Here is a 21,491-nt window from a genome sequence, read left to right on the forward strand (position 1 = left end):
AGAAATATTATATAAAATATAATAACTTATATAAAATAATATTTCTAATATTATTTTATATAAGTTGCATAAATATTGACCTTACCTTTATATCAACAACAAACAAAAATAATAAAATGTTTATAATCCTACAGCAAACAGGTTAAAATAAACACACACCTATTATTTTGCTCCACCAAATTTGTAGGTTAAATAAACAAATAGGGTATTCCCCTCATAAATTTGTAAGAAATTGGAAATATACTGCTCTCTGTAATAATAAAATAAGCATAATTTGTGTAGCAATCAGTTCCTAGATGTCACTTTATAAAATATACTGTAAAATGTCAATTTAAGTGAAATTTATTATTCACACCTATTATTTTGCTCGCCACTGTATATAAACATGTGATATATTTTTACAATATAATTTTGGTAAATCACAATATAAAAATTACAAACAGAGAAGACTTTAGTCATGCGCCAATAAATATTGAGCCTTATGTCAACATTGGTCCAAAAAAAAAAATTTGTCAAGTCCTGAGTAAAAAAATATATATAATAAAAAATATATAAATAAGTTAAATTCCCTGACAAATTGCGTGCTTATAATAGGAAATATTTTTTCATGCTGATAGCACACTATGTATCCTTGCATGATAGTTATGACTTCTTTATATTTTAAGTGTATGCACTTAAAATATAAAGAAGTCATTACATATATATATATATATATATATATATATATATATATATATATATATATATATATATATATATATATATATATATATATACACTTAGGCTTCATGTTTTAAAATATCAAAAAATAATTATTTTTTTTTTAAATCCATTGAATATGCACCAAAAAAAAAAAGTGAAAACTATTTAGTGTGTATTTTTTATAACTTATCTAAAATAATTATTTATTGATTGAAGGTGAGTATTGTGAAACTAAATTATCTGAAACTGTTGTTAGGACTGTTGTAAATACTATTAAGTATTTAAAAATAATTAAAAAATAAACAATAGTACTTTATGATTGGTGAAAATTGATTCTTAACAGTAGTCTCATCAAAATTTTTTGCAGACTGAGGTAGGTAAGGCTTCTTAGCCATTGTGAAGATATTTTATCTAAGAAAAAATTCTAGTTCAAATTCTCAAATTTAGTTGAAATGAAAGGAGGAGCTTGTAAGCTTTCGATGGTAATTTTGCTCTAGATGTGGTTTTTTAATTTTTTATTTGTTTCCCGAAGTTTATAGTTTTTAAGGTTTCAAAGTTAACAAATATTAAAATTGCATAAGTTGTGGTTATTTATTAAAGCATTTTGTTAATTCATTTTAAATCATTTATTTTTATTTTGCTTTATATTGCAAAGTTGCCATCAATTTTTTTTTTTTTTTTTGCTTTATATTGTAAAGATGGCATCTTGCATGTATATTGTACATTGTATATTGCATCATGATAATGTCATCAGTTTTTTTCAGAATTGACATCTTTATTGAAGTAGTGTTATATTTTTTTAAATCAAATGTAACTTATAGAAATCAAATAAAAGTTAACAAAAATTGATAAAATAAAATTTACTTAAGAGTTAAAATATTTTGTTTATGTTAAAGGGCAATAAAGAGTGGTATGAGCTGCAAGATCTTCATGTAAAAGATATTTTACCACCTATGATTACTTTATCAGAAAGTTATATTCAGGTAATTGTTATTGTTAGTTTTAAAACTAAAAGTTAAATGCTGCAAATGTTACTGTGTTATACACAGTGATTTATTGACCTGGTATAGGTATGGATTTTTATTGAATTATTTATATTAATTGCAAACTTAGCTAGATGTGTAAAAGTTCTTTCTAGTTTTCACAGGACTTCCAACTAACTCACTCCCAACAAGGCTGCAAGCAAACATTATTACGTTTGGAGTTACTAGAAAAAAATAATAGAGTTAAAGAGCAAGACAACAGAAGACTTGTAAAGTTGTAAACTTGTAGTCAGGAAAACATGAAAATGGGAGAGAAATGTGCATGTAAAAAAACTAGATAAATAAAAGTTTTTTTATAGAAGCGTCTTGGCTGAATGATGATTCAAGGTAAAGTGAGTTTTGTTGATGGAGCTAGAGATGATAGCTTGTTTGATGCAGCAACCATGATTACTATTTGTAGAAAAGAGAAAGAGATGCAACTTTACAATAATGGAAGAGTAGCTCAAGCTTGGCAAATTGAGTAGGTCCAACTACATTAACAATTTGTTTTTTTGACTAGAAAAGAAAAAGCATCATTAGAAGTACCAGTCCAAATATGAAAACAATTTTTTTCAAATATGAAAACAGTTATTTACTGCAAACAACTATGACAATATTGTTGATATTCCTTTAATGATGAATGGCAACCTTCTCACTACCACTACTTTACATCTTTGATTATTATTTGCCACTAACCTCTCATGGAAACTATATATACAAATAATTTCAAATTTAGCATCTGCAAAGGATAATTCTCTATAGTGCGCAAGCCATTTTTTTTCTCCTGATTCCATTCTTTATATCTACAATTCTCTTATTTATCCCTGTGTGGAATACAAGTAAAGTAGTGGTAGTGAGAGAGTTGCCATTCATCAATAAAGTAAAATCAACAATATTGTGATAGTTGTTTGCAGTAAATAAATAAGTTTTGTTGAAGTTAAAGTTTACAAGTCACTGCAAGCCCCATGATGTCACAGAAGAAAGATCAGATTCAAGATCTGCTGACTGTTCTAAGCAATCAAAAAGAGAAGACTTTATTTCAAGACTGGAATATAAAGTTAAGTCGCCAGCAAATAGAGCCATTTTAGATGTAAGATTGTCAGGAAGTTCATTAATATAGATGAGAAACAATACATAGTCAAGAATAAAACTATGTGTTACCCTAGATTTTACTGGAAATGAAGAAGAGTGTTGGCCTTCAAAGATGATTTTAATACTGTGGTCAGAAGAAATGACTTAATAATCTCAAAAACTTTCCAGATACACCATATAAAGCAAGCATATGGACAAGATCAGCATGCCAAACTTTTTCGAAAGTTTCTGAGGTGTCAAGAGCAATAGCTCTTGCCTTGCCGCTTCCATCGAATGCATGATACATCTTACAGTTAGTTATTGCAATAACTGCAAGTCTAAAGAGAAGATCAAAATCTGTATTGATAGTCAGAGAGTATTAGACTCGAGATAAGATTTTAGAAACTTGTTGATTAAAGACTTAAAGACCTTGCTAATAAAAGAGAGAAAATTAATCAGAGGATAGATAGAGGGTTAGAATGTTGTCCAAATTTTAATTGCAACCACAGTTGTAATTTCCAACAGACAGAAAAATAAGATTCAGTCAAGCACTTGTTTAATAGTTAAGAGAGTTGAATTGAAGAGAGTTCTGAAGAACGCTTTTGACAGTAGACTATGACAGGAGTGTTGTCTGAATCACAAGTCGCAGAAGAGTTTAATTGAGAAATGACTTTAGTAGCGGAAACTGGAGTGATTGGGATGTCTAACAATAGGTAAACTAGAATGGCAGGAAGACTATGGCTTAACTCAACAAATTAGTTATGGAGTGTTAAGCTTAACCCATAAATTAGATATGGAATGTTTAACTTACCTTTGTTAATGACACTGTTGGAGAATTTCCAAAAGTGTCTATAACCTAACTTCTGAGATGAGATGCGAAATTTAGTAAACTGGGAATAATAGAGATTAGCATCAAACAGCACTTTTTTACATTAGTTTCTTGCAATAATAAAAAGATATTGATTCTCCAAGAGAGTTGTTCTTGTGGAAAAGATAAAAAAATTAATTACGATTAGATAAAGCAGCTGCACAAGAAGGTGAAAACCATCAGAATGAGGTTTGACTTAAAACTGGTGAGAAGGACTTAAAGCTTCTATACCTACAGGAAACCATAAGATTATTCAGGATGTGCATTTATCAGTAGAGAGACAAAAGATGTTAGCCTAAGGACTGTCAAAAAGAAATTCAGGACAAGAATCCCAGTCAGCTTTAGGGTAAGTAAATAGTGCAATGATAGGGTTCGAAAGATAGTGCTAGGATAGAGTCCAAAGAAGATATACGAAATAAAAGATTTATTGATTTCATTGCAACTACCTAAAGGAGAACAAGGAAAAATTGCAAACTAGTTTCAGAGACAAGACACAAATAAAAGAGTGAAGGTAAGGGGTTAAAGTTGTTAGGAAAATGAATAACAAAGTTAACCAAATAAAACCAAAAACTGTTACCAAACAAAATATAAATTTACCAATTATAACAGTATTGACTGAGGGGTAAAGAGAAAGGGCTTAATCAATTTGGTCAGAAATTATATCTTAAAAAGTGCAGTGTTTAAAAGAGGGAGAATGATAAAGAATAAAGAGAGGTGATTGAGTAAGACCGAAGCAGAAGCACATAAAAGAGTGGCCAGAGAATTCCAGCCTTTTTTTTTTTTTTTGACAATTAGGTGAATTGATGCGTAACTGTATGCCCAAGCCAAGCATGTGACTATTTGGATCTTTGCAAATTAAAGGATAATAGCCATCAATGCTAAGATTGGAAGAAGAAACAGCTAAATTCAAATTATTCTCACAAAGAGCAAGTAAGTCTGGTAAATATTGAGGTAAAATTCAACTGAGGAAAAGTTTCTTCAAAGACCACGAGTATTAGATATATTAAAATATTTTTTATGTTTTTATTATTATGTTTTTTTAAATTTAATATATTAGGGTACTTTGGTCATGGTTTTTCTTTAGTTAAAGAAAAAACTTATATAGAGCATGGTACCCTAAGTAATGAACAATGCAGTTGCCTCAATCCTACTAATTAACCTAAAATCTTAGCCTGGGGCATCTTATGTGACCTCAGCAATGCATACCAAAAGTACTAACAGAAACACCATTACATTGTTATATTAAAATATCTGAGTACTGTTACTGCTTAGATATTTTACAGCAGTTGATGGAAATGGTTTCTCTGAAAGCTGCCACAGAATTAGAGAAACCTCGCTATCAGCTAGCTTCAGAACCATTATACTGGGTTTTAGAGCTGTACCCTTATTAGAAGATAACAGGAAGAGGTCCATAGCCACTATCAAGGAAGCCAAGGTATGAGTAGAGTCAAGAAGATCCAGTATTCATTATCCTCAGGAAACAATGTAACACTGGTTTACATATGCACCAGCCTAATAGATGAAGAAGGGGTATTAGGCTGGTCAAGAGAATTATCCTGCTTGCTATAACTAAACTTTTGAATAACTAGTTTCAGACTTGGTCTTGTGGCGCGGGGCTCCATCGTGCATAAAGATTTTATTCTTCGTCATTGGGGAACCACTTGTAAAGTTGAAAAGCAAACCGAAAAAACCCCATAGAGTAATAAATAATAGAATCAAACTTCAAAATATGTGAGTAAATGCATGAAGTGTAATGGATTTTATGGTATAATTTTTATAATTCCTTTTTTCCAGTCATCCTTGCCAAACTTTTTGTATTTGTTTGCCCATTTCAAGCGTTTTTTAACCATAGTTGGTGTTAATTTAGGTTTTTGAGTTTGTCTACAAGAAGTTAGTCCAAGCATCTATGCACCGCGTGATTCCAGTCTAATAATATGTATATATATATATATATATATATATATATATATATATATATATATATATATATATATATATATATCCAGTTATATATATTATTCAGGTGGACCGAGATCCAACATGAACTGCCTCTTTTTGATTTTGATGAAACTTAATGGATTGGTTTATATTAAATTTCAGCATAAAATCTTTTGCGGTTCATTAGACATGGTCATTTGAAATTTCGGAATTTTCCTAAGATAACAACTTTAGCAATAAAAATATGTTTTGTTCATACTTTGAAGTTGTTCAAAGTATGAACAAAATAATAATATGTTCAAAAATTTAATACCCAGTTTTCGATGGTAGCAACGATGGTAGGATTTGTAGAAAAAAAGAAAGATGTGCAGTCTTTTAATAATGGCACAAAAGTTCAAGCTTGGCAACAAGAGCAGGTTTAGCAACAGTCTAGCCATTTTGAACCTATAAGAGATCAATAGAAGAACTCAATAGAAGAATTCATTGAAAGAACTACTTAAAGTATGACTATATCAAATATTTTTTTTGTATTCCATACAAGGACAGATTGAAATTTGATAGAGATAAAAAATGGGTTTCAAAGTTATTTTTTCACTCTTGAATTTTTTATAAGTAAAAAGAATCCCTTTAAAATACAGCACAGACATTTTAATAATTTACCTAAAAACACAAAATTGGTAACTACATATTGAAATCAAATTGTTTAATTAAAAAATGGCTGATCCATCGTTGCATATTTCCAGTTTATATCATGGTATATATTTACTACGGGAATGTTGTTAGAAGCACAAGCTGTTGAAAAGTTTAAGTAAAAAGTAATCATAGCAATAGAAGCTGAAGTGATTTGGATGTATTATCTTTTTCCAGATATATATCCGGAATGCCGGTTATTTTTTTTTTAATTTTTAGTTTTTCCGGGTTTCCAAATCGTTTTCCGTAAATACAAATTTAAATATATATTTTTGCAATATATTTGTTTTTTGTAAAATGTTTGTTTTTGCAATTTACTTGTTTTTGCAATATATTTGATTTTGCTATATATTTGATTTTGCAATATATTTGTTTTTATAATATATTTATATTTATTAATTTTAAATATTGATATATCTATGCATATGTATATTTGTTTTCTCTATTGCTCAGGTCAGTTCAAACACCGCAGATTACCTGCATCAAATATTACAAAAATATTTGTTTCTAAAAATTGAAAAAATTTAGACAAATATAAGGAATTTAAATTCCGGATTTATTCTTTGCTAAATGTTTTTAAAATTTTCAAAATATGGATGATTATTTTTTGGATGTTTAATAATGGTTCAACCTGTTTCTCTGGGATATCAGGAAAGTGTAGGAATGTTAGGCTTTTGCACAATTGTTACACAGTTAAAAATTTAACAAAACTCTGCATAGATTTCATGCAATAATAAAAATGCTAAGAAAACCTGATGATTTCTTTTTCTACCTGGGATGAAGGAAAACTCGAGACCAACGAGTAGGAATAAAAGTTCGCTGAATCTAGGAGATTACAAAAAAGGCGCAATTTTTACTAGAGAGATGATAAATGTCAAACAAAATGAATTCCAGTTAGCTTTAAGGTAGTAGTAAGAAATGTGTTTAAGGTAGTAGTAAGATATGATGTGGTGAGTTTGTTGCGAAAAAAGTACGAGATAAAAGTTTAAGTGAAGCTATAGCATGATCTGAAACAAAAAGAGAAACAAGAAGAAACTGAGCCCAATCGAGAGAACAAAATCAAGGAGCATAGTCTGGGCATACGCTTACCTATTAGTTCTTTATTAATACGCAAGTGTTTATTAAACGTATTAATTTTTGTATTGACACACTATTGTGAATTGATTGAGCTCTTGGTTGAGCGAAGCTTTAAGGAGCGTGAGTATTTTAGGTCGGTGTTTAATTTTTAGCCTTTTTCATAAGAAGCGAGTTTTGTAAGGCAGCAGTACATAATTATCATTGCTTTTATTTATTAAATTTAAAGGATTCTGTTTTTTTTTTGTTGTTTTTTTATCAATGAATTTTTTGTTAGTATTAGTTTCTTCATTTTTTATTTTATATGCATTATATTTTTTTAACAAACAATTTTATCAATATTATTGAAAATAATGAAATTTTTTAACTTTTTTTTCAACTTATTTGCGAAGTATTTCCTCTCTAATATAAGAACTTGAATTCACTGAATAACTAACAAGTTCGTACTTATAAGCTTGACCTATAAAGTGACTAAAAAAATTTGTCAAAGAAAATATAATGATATAAAGTGTAAAATTAAATTATGTTTGCATCTTAAGTGTATTTTTACTAATTTAAAAAAATTTGTTTTAGATATGGGAATTACAACTAAAGACTCAACCTGTTATAAAGACAAATCCAAACGATTGAATTATTTTTGTGAAATTTAGTTGCAACCGTATTTTGTTGATTCAGAATATCAAATATTGAATAAAAGTTTTTCTTTCATATTAAATAAAAGTTTCCTTATAATTTTTTTTAAACTTTATTGATAATTGACAAAAAGAAATTTTCCTCAAAAATAGTCCTAAAAATCCGAAAACTAACGTCCATAACCCATAGAGGAATTCTAACTTAAAGTCCGTAACAAATAGTGGAATTCGAACTCCACTCAATTCTTTTTTTCTTTTTTTTTTTGAGAAAAAAAAATCTATTTGAAAAATCTGTAAAAAGTTCTTTGGTAAGTTTCATATTTTTGCTTAATGGCGTAATGGTGGAGAGTTTTGTAACTAGATTGACTGACTTACTCCACAACAAATATTAACTATCGCCTTTCTGTCACATTCTTAAAACAGATCGATCCAACTTTAGAATTGCCTTTAAAATTGAATAGATGTATTAAATATTGTATAGAATATTGATTAATATTAGATGTATAGAATATTGGAGGCCTAAGTTATGAAACTAATGTAAAGCATACAAATATGGAGAATGCTAACGGAAAATTTGTTTGTTAATGTCTACTAATTTTCCTATGTGAAATCCATTTGTATTTTATTTTATTTATAAAGAGCAAAATATATAAAGATAAAATTTGTCTATGTATGAAAATATTCGATCTATCATAATCTAACATGGTGTACTGAGAAAGTTATTAATTACACTTTCTTTCTGATCTTTAAATGCTTCAATAGAACCCCTATTTATAAATTGTAGTTTGTTTTTTTGATAATTTTAAGTCACCCTTGGGGCACCTAAAACATAATATTTTAGGTGCCCTAAGAAGTGAAACTTTCTATATTTAGTCGATCAAAAATATAGTAGGTTAAAAATTCAGTTGATCGAAATCTCAATATGTTGAAAAATTAGTATTTTGTTAAAAAAAGTTACTATTTTGATAAATTTGTTAAAATTAGTATACAGCCGTGGCGCAGTAATTAGAGTACTGAATAAGAACCAAGAGGTCCGTGGTTCTAGCCCAACAAGCGACGTTGGTAAGGAAGGAGACGTAAACTTCCTAGTTCGATATTCTTCCGCGGTGCTCTGTGATAAGATTGTAAGGACTTCTGGGAGCACCTTAATAAGCATAAAAAAGAATTGAAAAAAAGTAGTTTATGGTATAACTCAGTATAAACGTAAAAATGTTGCGTTAAGTTTAAAAACAAAAAGTGTAAAGTTTAAAAAAAAATTATCATAGTCTACAATTTTAGAAAGTTAAAACATTACGTTAAATTATGGGCTATCAGCATGTTATATGGAGAAATATTTTTTTAAGTGTCTCTAATTTTAAGATGATACGCAAATATATATTTGTTTCTATTAACTTAATACAAACGATATATAGGCTAGCGTCTGTTGCAGATAGTTTTACGCAACAGACGCTGGCCTATAACAGGTTAAAAAACGCGCTGTGGTTAGAGTTCTGGCTCAGAACCGAGAGATCCTAGTTCGACGCCGGCTCTAGCCCAATAAGCGATATTGGTAAAGAAAGAGGCGTGAATTCTGTAATAAAATTGTTTGGACTTCTGGGAGTACCTTAATAGCCACAGGAAAAACAAAACAAAAAAAAACCTCTCATCGGCATTTTAAGGTTGCAAATGCAAAGATCTTTAATATTTATGAAAAACAATTTTTTATTTGAATAATAGAAAGTTTCATTCATTAAAAAAAAAAGAATAAAACGAAGAATATGCTTTGAAAGTTAAAAGGTTATGCATATCAACCTATTATTTAATTTTTTTTTTTTTTTAGAGTTCATTATTAATTAAGCCGTGGTGTTTTTTTAGAGTTCATTATTAAGTTGAGCAGCCTTGGCGCAGTAGTAGCGAATTTCCCTTAGAAATAAAGGATCCTCGGTTCAAACCCCACCTTTGGGAAAATTTTGCGACATCGGTAACGAAGGAGGCGTGAACTTTCAATTAAATGCTCATCCGTGGTGCTCTAATAAATAGTTTTTCTAAGCAGTGCTTGAAGTGGACAAAAAAAAGTAACGGCATGGTATTCTGTAAATTAAAAATACTATCCCGCCGAATCATTGTTATATATAGAGAATTATAAAAAGGTGACGGGATGGCATCCCGCCTCACTTCGAGCACTGATTCTAAGTGTTTAATATGTTTTATATGTACCTCAATTGAATTGAAGTCATCCCAAATAGAGTTAGAAAGCAATTTAAAAATTAATGAGTTACTTTTTATAAATCTCCTCAGGGTTGTAATACATTCCAGATATTGAATTGAAAAATGTTATTTTGTTCAAAGATATTAAAATTTGCAAAAAGTTTGAAAGCTTTTATTTTCGCTTTTTAAATCACCGTTAAGCTCAATGGTGAGTGGCCTATATAAAAGATAGTACATGCACACTCAAATTTTCAAAATGATTCCAAGCACAGAAACTGCAGCATAAGTGTGCATAGAAATGAAAATAACCGCTTAAATGGTTTTCTATATGGTAAAAGGTATCACTGAATGTATTAGAATTGGTTGATAATCGACATATCATGAATAAACTCAACAATGATTGAGAAATATTTTGCGAACTTGATTTTGCAAACTAAGAAATTATGTTTGAAGTAAATAAAAAATATATCTATAACATTTTATTCTAGATATGGTCATATTATTTGTAAATGCTTTGGTGGCTATAAAGTAGATGAATTCTTCACAAATGTTTTAGATAGGTAGGAGGGACTTCCCTTCATTTTGTACCATAAGTGATCATGTGTTGACCAAAAAAGAATTGTATTTTGCCAAAACTTCAATGGTACTCTAAGAAAAAATAATAAATAAAATATAAAACTATTTTCAGTTTTAAAAGTTGATTTCAGTAGCAATTTTCTTGAAATTAGTATTACACGATAATTGTTCAAATAAAGTTTTATAACTATTATCCTAAATAAATGTGAATCTCACTTAAAAAGCAAAAGCATAGTCTTTCAAACCTTTTGCAAATTTTAGTATTTTTGAACAAAATGACATTTCCCAATTCAATATCTGGAATGTATTTTAACCTTGAGGAGATTTATAAAAGTAACTCATTGTTAAATTGCTTTTTAACTCTAAATTTAGAATTAATTCAATTAAAGTTAACATATAAAACATATTAAACACTTAGAATATAAAAAACTATTTATTAGATAGCTCTTTAACAATAATAATCTTAACTAATAATGAAATCTAAAAAAAAAAATCAAATAATGGGTTGGTACATTATGCATATACTTTTTAACTTTCAAAAGCATATTTTTCGTTGCATTCATTTTGCAACAGGTGAGAAACGTATTTCAGATTTTTCTATTATTCATATTATAAAAAATCTGATATTGGCTTCCATAGGCATTAAAGATCTTTACATTTGCGACCTTTAAATGTCGATGAGAGGGTTTGTATGTTGTTTTTTTTTCTTCTGTGGTTATTAAGGTGCTCCCAGAAGTCCTAACGGTTTTATCACGCAGCCTCTTTTCTTGCATAATTTTTATTGCCTGTTTATAAGAACAACTTTTATAAAAAAAATTATTATTTTTTCAACGAGTACCTGGGTACCCGCCAGTTCGTCATGTTTTTCGTCAGTATGAACAGGGTATTTTGCTACTAAAAATAATGACTCAAGGCTTTAGCTCAATATGCAACATCGGTATGGAATTCTTTCCTGGTTTCTTTTTTGGTTAAGGCTTCCTTCCTGGCGAGACCTTCGCGGTTAAATGCTCTTCCGCGGAGCTCTGTGATGAGACCGTAAGGACTTCTGGGAGCACCTTAATAACCACAAAAAAAAGCTCGTCGATCCACTCGTGGTGGGTCCGACACTAAAAGAAATACTAAAAACAAATTGTTTTTAAAACTTCCTTGATTAAATAAAACAAAGCCGCGCAACTGTAGTTTTTTTGTAACTTCAAGAAAAATATCTTTTAAAATATAGAGTAAGTTCATAAAGCACATATTTATTTATTTGTCACTATCAATATAAGTTTTTACATTATAACCAAAATAACCTAATATTTATGGTTTCACCAATGTTGACATCAAGTAACATCAAGTTTATCACGCATTTAAAATGTTGAATTGAGTTAATTGTTTTTATTTTACTTGTGAGAAATGAGTTCCACATTCTTAGTCTTCTAAATGTTTAGTAACAATTTTAAAGAAAATGATATACCTAAAGAAACTAAAAAAAAATCTTAAAACAATTGAAAACATAATAGAAATAAAAAAAAAAAGTATTTTTATGATAAAAGTTGCAAAATCAATAACTTTTGCTATAAAAGAAAAAAGAGATAAATCTTTAAAAAAAATGAAATCAATTAATTTCGATTCAATTCAAAGTAACATTGTAATTTCATGTAATGGCAATGAACCACATTAAAGATGTATTTTCAAAATACTTTTGAAACATTTATAATAATGATGTGGCAAAAAAGAACATTTACCCAACAAAATAAAAAAGACATGTTGATTTGTTTTAAAAAACGATCTAATGCTATGCAACTTTTTGGCTATTTAAATCATTAAATAGCCAAAAAGTTCTTAGTTAGTAAACATATATGTTTACAATATTTTCTTCCTATTAAGAAGTTGCCAAGTTTGTAATTTTGCAGATGATTACTCTTTTTGTATTACATGAGGGAAGTCGAACCCAAATTGGTTAGTGGGTTAAAAAACATTTTACTAAACTGAGATGGGCGCACATATAAAAATAAAACAATAAGTTATTCAAAATATTTTTATTATCGTGCAGTATTCAAAATATGCATTTTTACAGTGCCATATGCGACTGTTCATGTTTTACATATATTATAACTACTACAACAATAAACGATAACTATACTGTATTGATAATCACACCCAACACCTTACCTCTTACCTAATCATGAGGGTTAAAATATTATTATAGTTATACTATAAATATGGTTTATTTACAAGCACTACCACATGTATTATTTTAAAATTAATGTGGTTTATTAACAAGCACTACTACATGTATTATTTTAAAATTTGTTTTGTTTTTGAACTTTATTAGAGATTTTGGTAATATCAACAATGTAGTTGACAATCGTAGCTGATTGGTCATGTTTTTATCAAGCAACCTGCTGCGACACTTTTGCCTGGTTTAATTTGGGAAAAAATGATTTGTAGCAGTAAGTAGTACGAAATGCTGATATTATGCACATTGCCATTCGTCTTAAATTAAGAAATCTTAATTATTTAAATATATCTTTATCAAAAATATATATTTAAATATAGCATTATCAAAAATATATCTTCGGCGATATATTTTTATAATGCTCAATATTATTTCCTTCGTAGGGGCATTTTAGCTCTAAGTTTGATTGCAGTTCTATTAGCGCTATTTTTAAATTTGAAGGTGTTGATTCCACCTCTACATTAAATTTGAAGGTGCTGATTCCACCTCTACATTAAAAGAATATTTGAAAGATTTCCTCAGACTTTTGGATGTATGAGAATCTAGTATTGAATTCTTTAAGTAGTTTTGCGATTTCAGTAGAATATTAGAATAATAATGAGAAATGATTCAAACTATTTTACAGTAATTAATTTTCATAAAGATGAATCTTTGTTACAAAGGATTTATATCTTGATAACAATCAGTAATCAACTTTTTTTTTCATCTTGTAACTTCTGATTTAGTTATGAGCAGCCATAGCGCAGTGGTTAGCGCGCTTGCCTCAGAAGCTAGAGATCCGTGGTTCAACGCTAAATCAGAAGCTAGAGATCCGTGGTTCAACGCTAAATCAGAAGCTAGAGATCCGTGGTTCAACGCTAAATCAGAAGCTAGAGATCCGTGGTTCAACGCTAAATCAGAAGCTAGAGATCCGTGGTTCAACGCTAAATCAGAAGCTAGAGATCCGTGGTTCAACGCTAAATCAGAAGCTAGAGATCCGTGGTTCAACGCTAAATCAGAAGCTAGAGATCCGTGGTTCAACGCTAAATCAGAAACTAGAGATCCGTGGTTCAACGCTAAATCAGAAGCTAAAGATCCGTGGTTCAACGCTAAATCAGAAGCTAGAGATCCGTGGTTCAACGCTAAATCAGAAGCTAGAGATCCGTGGTTCAACGCTAAATCAGGGCAAGAATAACATCGGTAAGGAAGGATGCGTGAACGTCTTTTCAAATGTTTATCCGCGGTGCTCTGTGATAATACCACAGAAACTTCTTGGGGCAAAAAAAAATAAAAATAAAAATAAAAAAACATCTATTGAAAACATAAATCTAGAAGCCATTAATCATCCGAAAGTTAACTTATATTATAATCATTATTGCTCATGAAAGTATTAATTTTTTCTCTTAGTTTTCAAAATCGAATTCCTCAGACTTAACCACCGAATTTTATATAATAAATGAGATCGCCGTATTCAGATTCGAGTAAAATATTCTTGAAATTGACGATGCTTCAATTAATTGTTTTCACTTATGCACAAGGATTCTCGAGGTGCAAAAAACAACGTAAAAAATATTTCAAAATTATTTGAAATTGTTCCCAAAGTTTTTATGTGATCGAAAATTAATTTAAAAGTACCAACATTTTTTCCAACAATTGAAGGGGCTCTATCTGTTACGATACCGACAAGATTTTTTCAATTTATTTGACGACTTTGCACGCAATTTAATATCCCTTGCTTAGCATCTTTAATATCTTTTCTGATTGCATTATTTTTCAAGATACTAGAAATCTGGCATTGACAATGCTGTTTGATTGTGCAGTTTGTTTATAAAATATATTTTGTTGAGACTTTAAATTGTTCTTCAAAGATTGCAATAAGTTTGTCAATTTCACAGTGTCTTTTTAAGTTGTATAATTTTAAAATTGTAATTGTATGACGACAAATCAAACATACATTGTCAAAAAGGACGAATTTTCCTATTTACTCTTCTATTTTCATCTTCAAGTTTTCTTTTCTTTTTTTAACATTTCTTTCAGCCAGATGAATAAATAAAGTATCTAATAAAAATAAATACGATAATTACACGATGAAAAAAACGATATTATAAACTAATGATGCGACTAGCGAACAAAATCTCCTAAAGTTTGACCGTTGATTTAAGGAAATAAAATGCTTTTTCCTGTGTTTTCTTAACAAATGTGAGCTGATACTTTTGAAAGCAACAAAAACGCATAATTTGAGTTGCAACACAAATATACTGTTTTATACATCAAATTAAACATTTTGGAGGTTAGAATTTTAAACGCTTGGTTAGCTTGAGTTTTCTAAATAAACAATACCTTGATTATTCCTTTACAATTAATAATAAATTCACAATAACAATAAATATAACTTATAACTTTCTAAAATATATAAAAATATTTTTAAAAAATCTATTTTTAACTGTACATAGTCAAAATGACTAAAACTTTATTAACTTTATTAAGTTGAACTTTAATAGGGCCGCAAAAAGATTATAAATGGACCGCACTCAGCCCATGGGTCACGGGTTGGGCATGCCTGTAATAGATAGACATACATGTTGGACTTTAAAAACTTGAGAATAAGATTATGTTAATTGAAAAGTGATTCAAGTACAACTATCTAAAACTTAATCCTAAAAAATATCATCTAACAGTTGCAGGACATAAAAATGTCACTAACAGTTGTAGGACATAAAAATGTCACTAATAGTTGCAGGGCATGAAAATGTCATTTAACAGTTGAATGACATAAAAATAAATTCTGTGTCAGTGAATTAAAATGATTTACAATTTTAAGCTATAGAAAAGTTCAAAATTAAAAGTTCTTCTAATGTTAATGAAAAAAAAACTCAGTTCGCAAAGTAGCGAATACTTTTTACCTCTGGAATTAAATCGGAATAAAAAAAAGTTCTCGTCACTAGAACCATTAATTTAGAGCTTGATCCCAAACAGATATTTTTTCAACCACTAACATTAAATTTAACTAGCTTCAACCAGTTTAAACCAAATTCAATAAGTAACATTAAATTTAAGTAAAAAATTGACAAGTAAAATCTGTTAATTGTGCAAAGAAAAAAACTAAATAAAGTCTTTAGAGCATGAAGGGACAGCTACAGTAAAAGAATGCGTCTTTGCTGAATAAAAAATTAAATGAGAATTGTTTTAAGTTGATAGAACTAGAGACGTTTGTGCAGCGACCATGATAGTCTTTGTAAATAATAAATAGAGATGAAACCTTAAAACGATGGAAGAGTGGCTCAAATTAGGCAGATAAAGAAGGTCCAAATACGTTTACGTTGCGTTTTGGACTTTTGGTCTAAAAGAGAAAGAACGTCATTAGAAGAACCAGCCTAATTATGGCAACAGCATTACGGACAGAGATGAATAAGATACTTGTTGGGGATAGAGAACAGAATTGGGAGTAAGAGAATGGTGAACACAATAAAGAGAAGCAACCTTTACAGATGCTAACTTTGTAATGAATTGTATATATGTTTTCCATGAAAAATCAGAAGTGAATGATAATCCAAGAAGACATCAAGTAGAGGACTCAATGAGAGGGTTGCATTCATCAATGACTACAATTTATTGTATGACGATAAGTATTTATTTCATTATGAACTCAAAAGCATTTTATAGAAAAATTTTATCTGAAATTGAATAATTCCTCAATTAAAACAAACTTCAGAGAAGTTTGACTGAAACTTATTATAATTTTTAATTTTTTTTTTAAAGTGTGTTAACATCAATTAAAGGAACAAATTGTTATTTTTTATTAATTAGTTTTTGATTAAACGCTAATAGTTAAGTAAAAACGTTAAGTACATATAATTATTTAAAGAAGCATTTATATTTTACTATTGAATTATTTACGTTTATAATCAAAAAACTTTAAAGGAGGCGCACAAAACGAAAGAGAAAAACAACAAAAAGTGATACAAGAAACTGTTAAAAATAATAAATTAAGTGTTATGTTTGTTTATATATATAATACTGGCGAACTTAGCGAATCTGGTTCACTCAGAACCACTGAGTTCATACTCAGCGATTCTGGTTCACTCAGAATCACTGAGTTTATAACCAAAATCACTGGTGAATTCGTAATTCTGAGTCATATTTTTCCGGTAAACTATTATAGGAGCGGTAAATTAGGACTCTAAAAAGTATTACATACAAATTTCAATCTATACATTAAATATTAAATCGAAGTCATTCACGTAAAAAAGTGTATGAAAAAAAACCAGAGCAATAAAGAACTTTTTAATAAAGATTTTGCATGATAATCCTAGTTTGTGGCCGCATATTGTCGAGGGTATTCTTTTGCTCATCGCGTTAGTCGGCATTCTTCTACAAAATACTTTTGTATCCAGCTTATGCTTCTCATCAGTTGTCAAAACTGGATCGTAGTTTTACATTCTTGCTGTTGTAAAACTACGATTCAGTTTTGACAACTGATGAGAAGCATAAGCTGGATATTGATGAAAGCAATAAACAAAGAGCACAAAGGAGACGAAATGAAGAGCAGTCATTCGATCCCAACTTTTTGATGTCATCTTTTCATCAACGATTTGATCAAAAACAGAGTAACAGTCGCGGATGAAACAGCTGAAATTAAAGCTGCGCAAAAAAAACAAAAACGAGATATGTAGAAAACGAAAATTAAAGTGAATGTGCTTTTTTCAATAACACTTTAGCTTTAAACTAAAAATAATTTAAAGTTAAAGTGTAATTGAAAAACAACAAAATATTTAATTGGAAGTGTCGGAAGTTTTTACAAAAATGACTTGGTTTTTACACTTTTAAAAAAATCTCTGAAAAAGAAGTTGCAACTTTATAATATGCTCCAGGTTTGACTCTTAAGAATACAAACAACTTTTAACTCTTAAGAATACAAAAAAATTTTAAGTTTAATCCAATAATTTTAAAAAGCAAAAAGCAAGCTGAAATCATCATCAAATAAAGAGTTTGCAAATTTTTCGAATTTTTCGAATCATACTATATAAATATAGTAAGAACGCGAATGTTTGCAAAAACTAATGGAAAATCCAGTGGACTTACTAGTCATTTATCTATTTGCATTGGTGATAAAAATTAGCTGTTCTCTTGGCTTACCTTGACATTTTGAAAACATTCTTAGTATATCATAGATCGAATCTATTGGAATCTGAAACTATACTTTAGGGCTCAAGAATTAGCTGCATGAGCTCACAGAGACAGATAGGAAAATTTTTGAAAGAAAAGATTGTTTGTTGAACAATAACCATATAGACGCAAGACAAAAGCTGATTTGTAAAGCTCTTGGTAGCCTTGAACCAATCGATATTAAACTGCCAGAAAAAGCAATCTACATTTTTCTCAGTTTTTGGCCACCATCTTCAGATATTACACGATGGTGGTTGCCTTAGGTTATTATTCGACAGACGCTCACTTATATTCTTTTCCAACTAGAAAAACCCGTAAATGTTTCATGCAGCAAGTCTAACTTTTTTATGTTTTAATATAAAAAGTTTTCATTTGTCTAATGTGATTTAGCGTTTACTTTCAATTACTTGTTTCACAATGTTATATATATATATATATTTCGCAATTGTTTGTAATGGCTTTTTTTACTTTTATAAGTTAAACTTTTCGCTTTTATGGAACGTTAAATATTTTTTTAAGAACGATATTCTTAAAAAATTACTTAAGTTTTTTAGAAATTATATTTTAAATGTTTATAAAGTAAAGTATTGGCGTTAAATGTAAAATATAAAAAATACTTTATACTTTTATTTATCTTCGTTAAAGAAAAACAACACATGTAAAAAAAAGAGGTACCATTCTATTTCATTCAATTGTATTATTCATTTCTATAATAAACTAATTATTAAATGTTTTGCAAATTCTTGATTAACTATTTGAAATAATATCTCATTGCAAAGTTTCGCTATTTTGTGTTTTCTAGAGAAGTCTTAACTCCCTGAGATATTATGACTTGTTATGACCATTAAGTTCCAAGATTTTAATAGCGTTATGACCATTAAATTCCAAGATTTTAATTTCAAGAGATTATTGGAGTCTTTATTTACCCTTTTACCCCTAAATTCCTGGTAAATTAAACTCAAAAGGTTTAATTTTCCAGGATTTTAAAGTCTTAATTTCCTAAGTCTTGTTTTACCGCGTTGCGTCTGTTGCAATAATTGAAAAAAAATTGTTATACAAAATTAACAGCTAAATTTTGAGAACAGTATTTTGAGAGCTGAATAAACTGATTTAATCCCGAAAGTTCCCATATTTTTACGGTCCCAATAACCGGACAATAATGGTTAAATTTTTTTCCGCGTAAAGAAGCCGTTTCGGTCAATGTCAAAAAATATACAAATAACGTGTATAAATTATTTATGTAAATATTATGTACATTATAAATTATGTGTATAATATATGAGCCCCTGAGATGCATAGTGGTATAAGTCACTCATATCTAGTTTGGTATAAGTCTGACAAATATCACTATGGCTGTAAACAAAAACAGCTGTTTGGTGAGGAGCATAACAAAAAACAGTTTCAGCATCATTATTGAAATCATTAGACTTATACCACTCTGCCATGTAATAGAATAAACAAAATGCTAACCATTGGTGGCAATAACTCAAAATATTGAAAAAAGTGACTTATACTACTATGCATCTCATGAGCTAATATGTGTATAAATTATGTGTATAAATTATTTATGTAAGCATTATGTAAATTATAAATTATGTAATAAATTATTTATTTAATATTATTAAAATTATTATATTAATTATAATTATTAATTATTTAGTTTATATTATCTCTGGATGGTTATCACCATCCCTCTAAAAAATGAAGCGTTGATTTGATGTTGATCAACGTTGATTTTGCGTTGACATTAGGGTGAGTTTCCACTCATCCGTTTTATCACGGGAAAGGGAAAAGGATGGGAAAAAAACAGTATCTGTTCAGGACGGTTAGGATTTATTGATTTCCACTTATAAGTATCACTTTAACTTTCGTTTTTAAATAATGATAGTTAAATAATAAAAATGGCGGCGTTATCGATTCTTAGCAGGAAAATTTTATATTTGTTATTACTGTATTATTTAAAAATCAAAAGAAGGCAAAAGTATAAAAAAAGTATGTGGGTCAGAAAATTGTTTAGAGGAAGAAAAACAAAAGGAGCATTCAGTTTATTTATAACAGATATGCAGCTTTTTGATCACGAATACTTTTTTAAGTTTTTTAGAATGACACCTACAAAGTATGAACATTTGTTAAGCTTAATTGCACCAGCGATTACAAAATCTTCTCTCAGACGTGAAACAATTGGAGCTAGTGAAAGATTAAAGGTCACTTTGAGATACATTTTTGGAGGCACTTCACAAATAGATTTAGCTGGTATGTTTCGAATAAGTCCGACTTCCGTCGGAAGAATAATAAACGAAACCTGTATTGCTATATGGACTATTTTGCTGGCTAAAGAATATATTAGCTATCCAAGAAGCGAAGATGAATGGAAAGCTATAGCAAACGAGTTTGAGAAGAAATGGAACTTCTTCAATTGCATAGGGGCTATTGATGGGAAACATATTGTTATGCAAACCCCTTCAAGATCAGGGTCATTCTACTTTAATTACAAAAAATCTCACTCAATTGTTTTGATGGCTATTTGCAATGTAAACTATGAATTCACACTTATTGACATTGGTGATACTGGTAGAAACAGTGATAGTGTTGTATTCAAAAATAGTAAAATAGGAATTGCTTTTGAATCAAACTTATTGCATATCCCAGAACCTAAAAAACCAAATGGTTCAAATGTAAAACTGCCCTACGTTCTTATTGGAGATGAGGCATTTCCTCTCTATTTAATGAAACTATATCCTAAGGAAATATTGTCTTTAAAAAAAAGAATATATAATTATAGATTGTCACGTGCTCGTAGAATAATAGAAAATACTTTTGGGATTCTGGCAGCAAGATGCAGAATTTTTCGCAAACCAATTATTGCAAACGAAAAAACTGTAATTAATGTTACTAAAGCTGCAACTGCTCTGCATAACTACCTTATGCATGGTCGTCAGTTTGAACCTTTAAATCAATATTGCCCTTTAGGATTTGTGGATTGTGAAACATCCTCTGGTTTGCTAGCTGGAGAATGGCGAAGCAATGTTTCAGATTACCAAGGGATAACAACTTTACAAAAACAATTAGGCTCAAATAATTATTCTCGTGATGCAAAAGCAGTAAGAGAATTATTTCGAGACTTCTTTAATTCCTCAAGGTCAGGTTCCATGGCAATATGACATGGTTTCCCGTACTCAAAATACATATGATCAAGGATAAACTTGTCTTTCCTTTTTATATAATGCACACACACACACACACAAACACACACACATATATATACATAGAGTATATATATATATATATATATATATATATATATATATATATATATATATATATATATATATATATATATATATATATATATATATATATATACA

General features: G+C 29.2%; 3 protein-coding genes across 3 annotated transcripts in view; all 3 read left to right on the forward strand.

Moving 5' to 3' along the window:
* The window catches only part of LOC136090318 (ubiquitin carboxyl-terminal hydrolase 39-like), a 52,903-nt gene extending 44,842 nt beyond the window's left edge, over nucleotides 1-8,061 (forward strand). Inside the window, exons 16-17 of the mRNA XM_065816778.1 lie at nucleotides 1,599-1,685; nucleotides 7,939-8,061. Of these exons, the coding sequence (XP_065672850.1) occupies nucleotides 1,599-1,685; nucleotides 7,939-7,995 (144 nt within the window). The 3' untranslated portion in view covers nucleotides 7,996-8,061. The remainder of the gene's footprint in view (nucleotides 1-1,598; nucleotides 1,686-7,938) is intronic.
* A 5,647-nt stretch (nucleotides 8,062-13,708) lies between these two features.
* On the forward strand, nucleotides 13,709-14,155 carry LOC136089776 (uncharacterized). Its single transcript, XM_065815863.1, has one exon. It carries the CDS (start codon nucleotides 13,709-13,711, stop codon nucleotides 14,153-14,155), a length of 447 nt encoding a protein of 148 aa, XP_065671935.1.
* A 6,073-nt stretch (nucleotides 14,156-20,228) lies between these two features.
* On the forward strand, nucleotides 20,229-21,287 carry LOC136089777 (putative nuclease HARBI1). The gene has a single exon (XM_065815864.1). The coding sequence runs from the start codon at nucleotides 20,229-20,231 to the stop codon at nucleotides 21,285-21,287; it is 1,059 nt and encodes a 352-aa protein (XP_065671936.1).
* Nucleotides 21,288-21,491: the final 204 nt, after the last annotated feature.

This window comes from Hydra vulgaris, chromosome 13, assembly GCF_038396675.1.
Source record: "Hydra vulgaris chromosome 13, alternate assembly HydraT2T_AEP".
NCBI lineage: Eukaryota > Metazoa > Cnidaria > Hydrozoa > Anthoathecata > Hydridae > Hydra > Hydra vulgaris.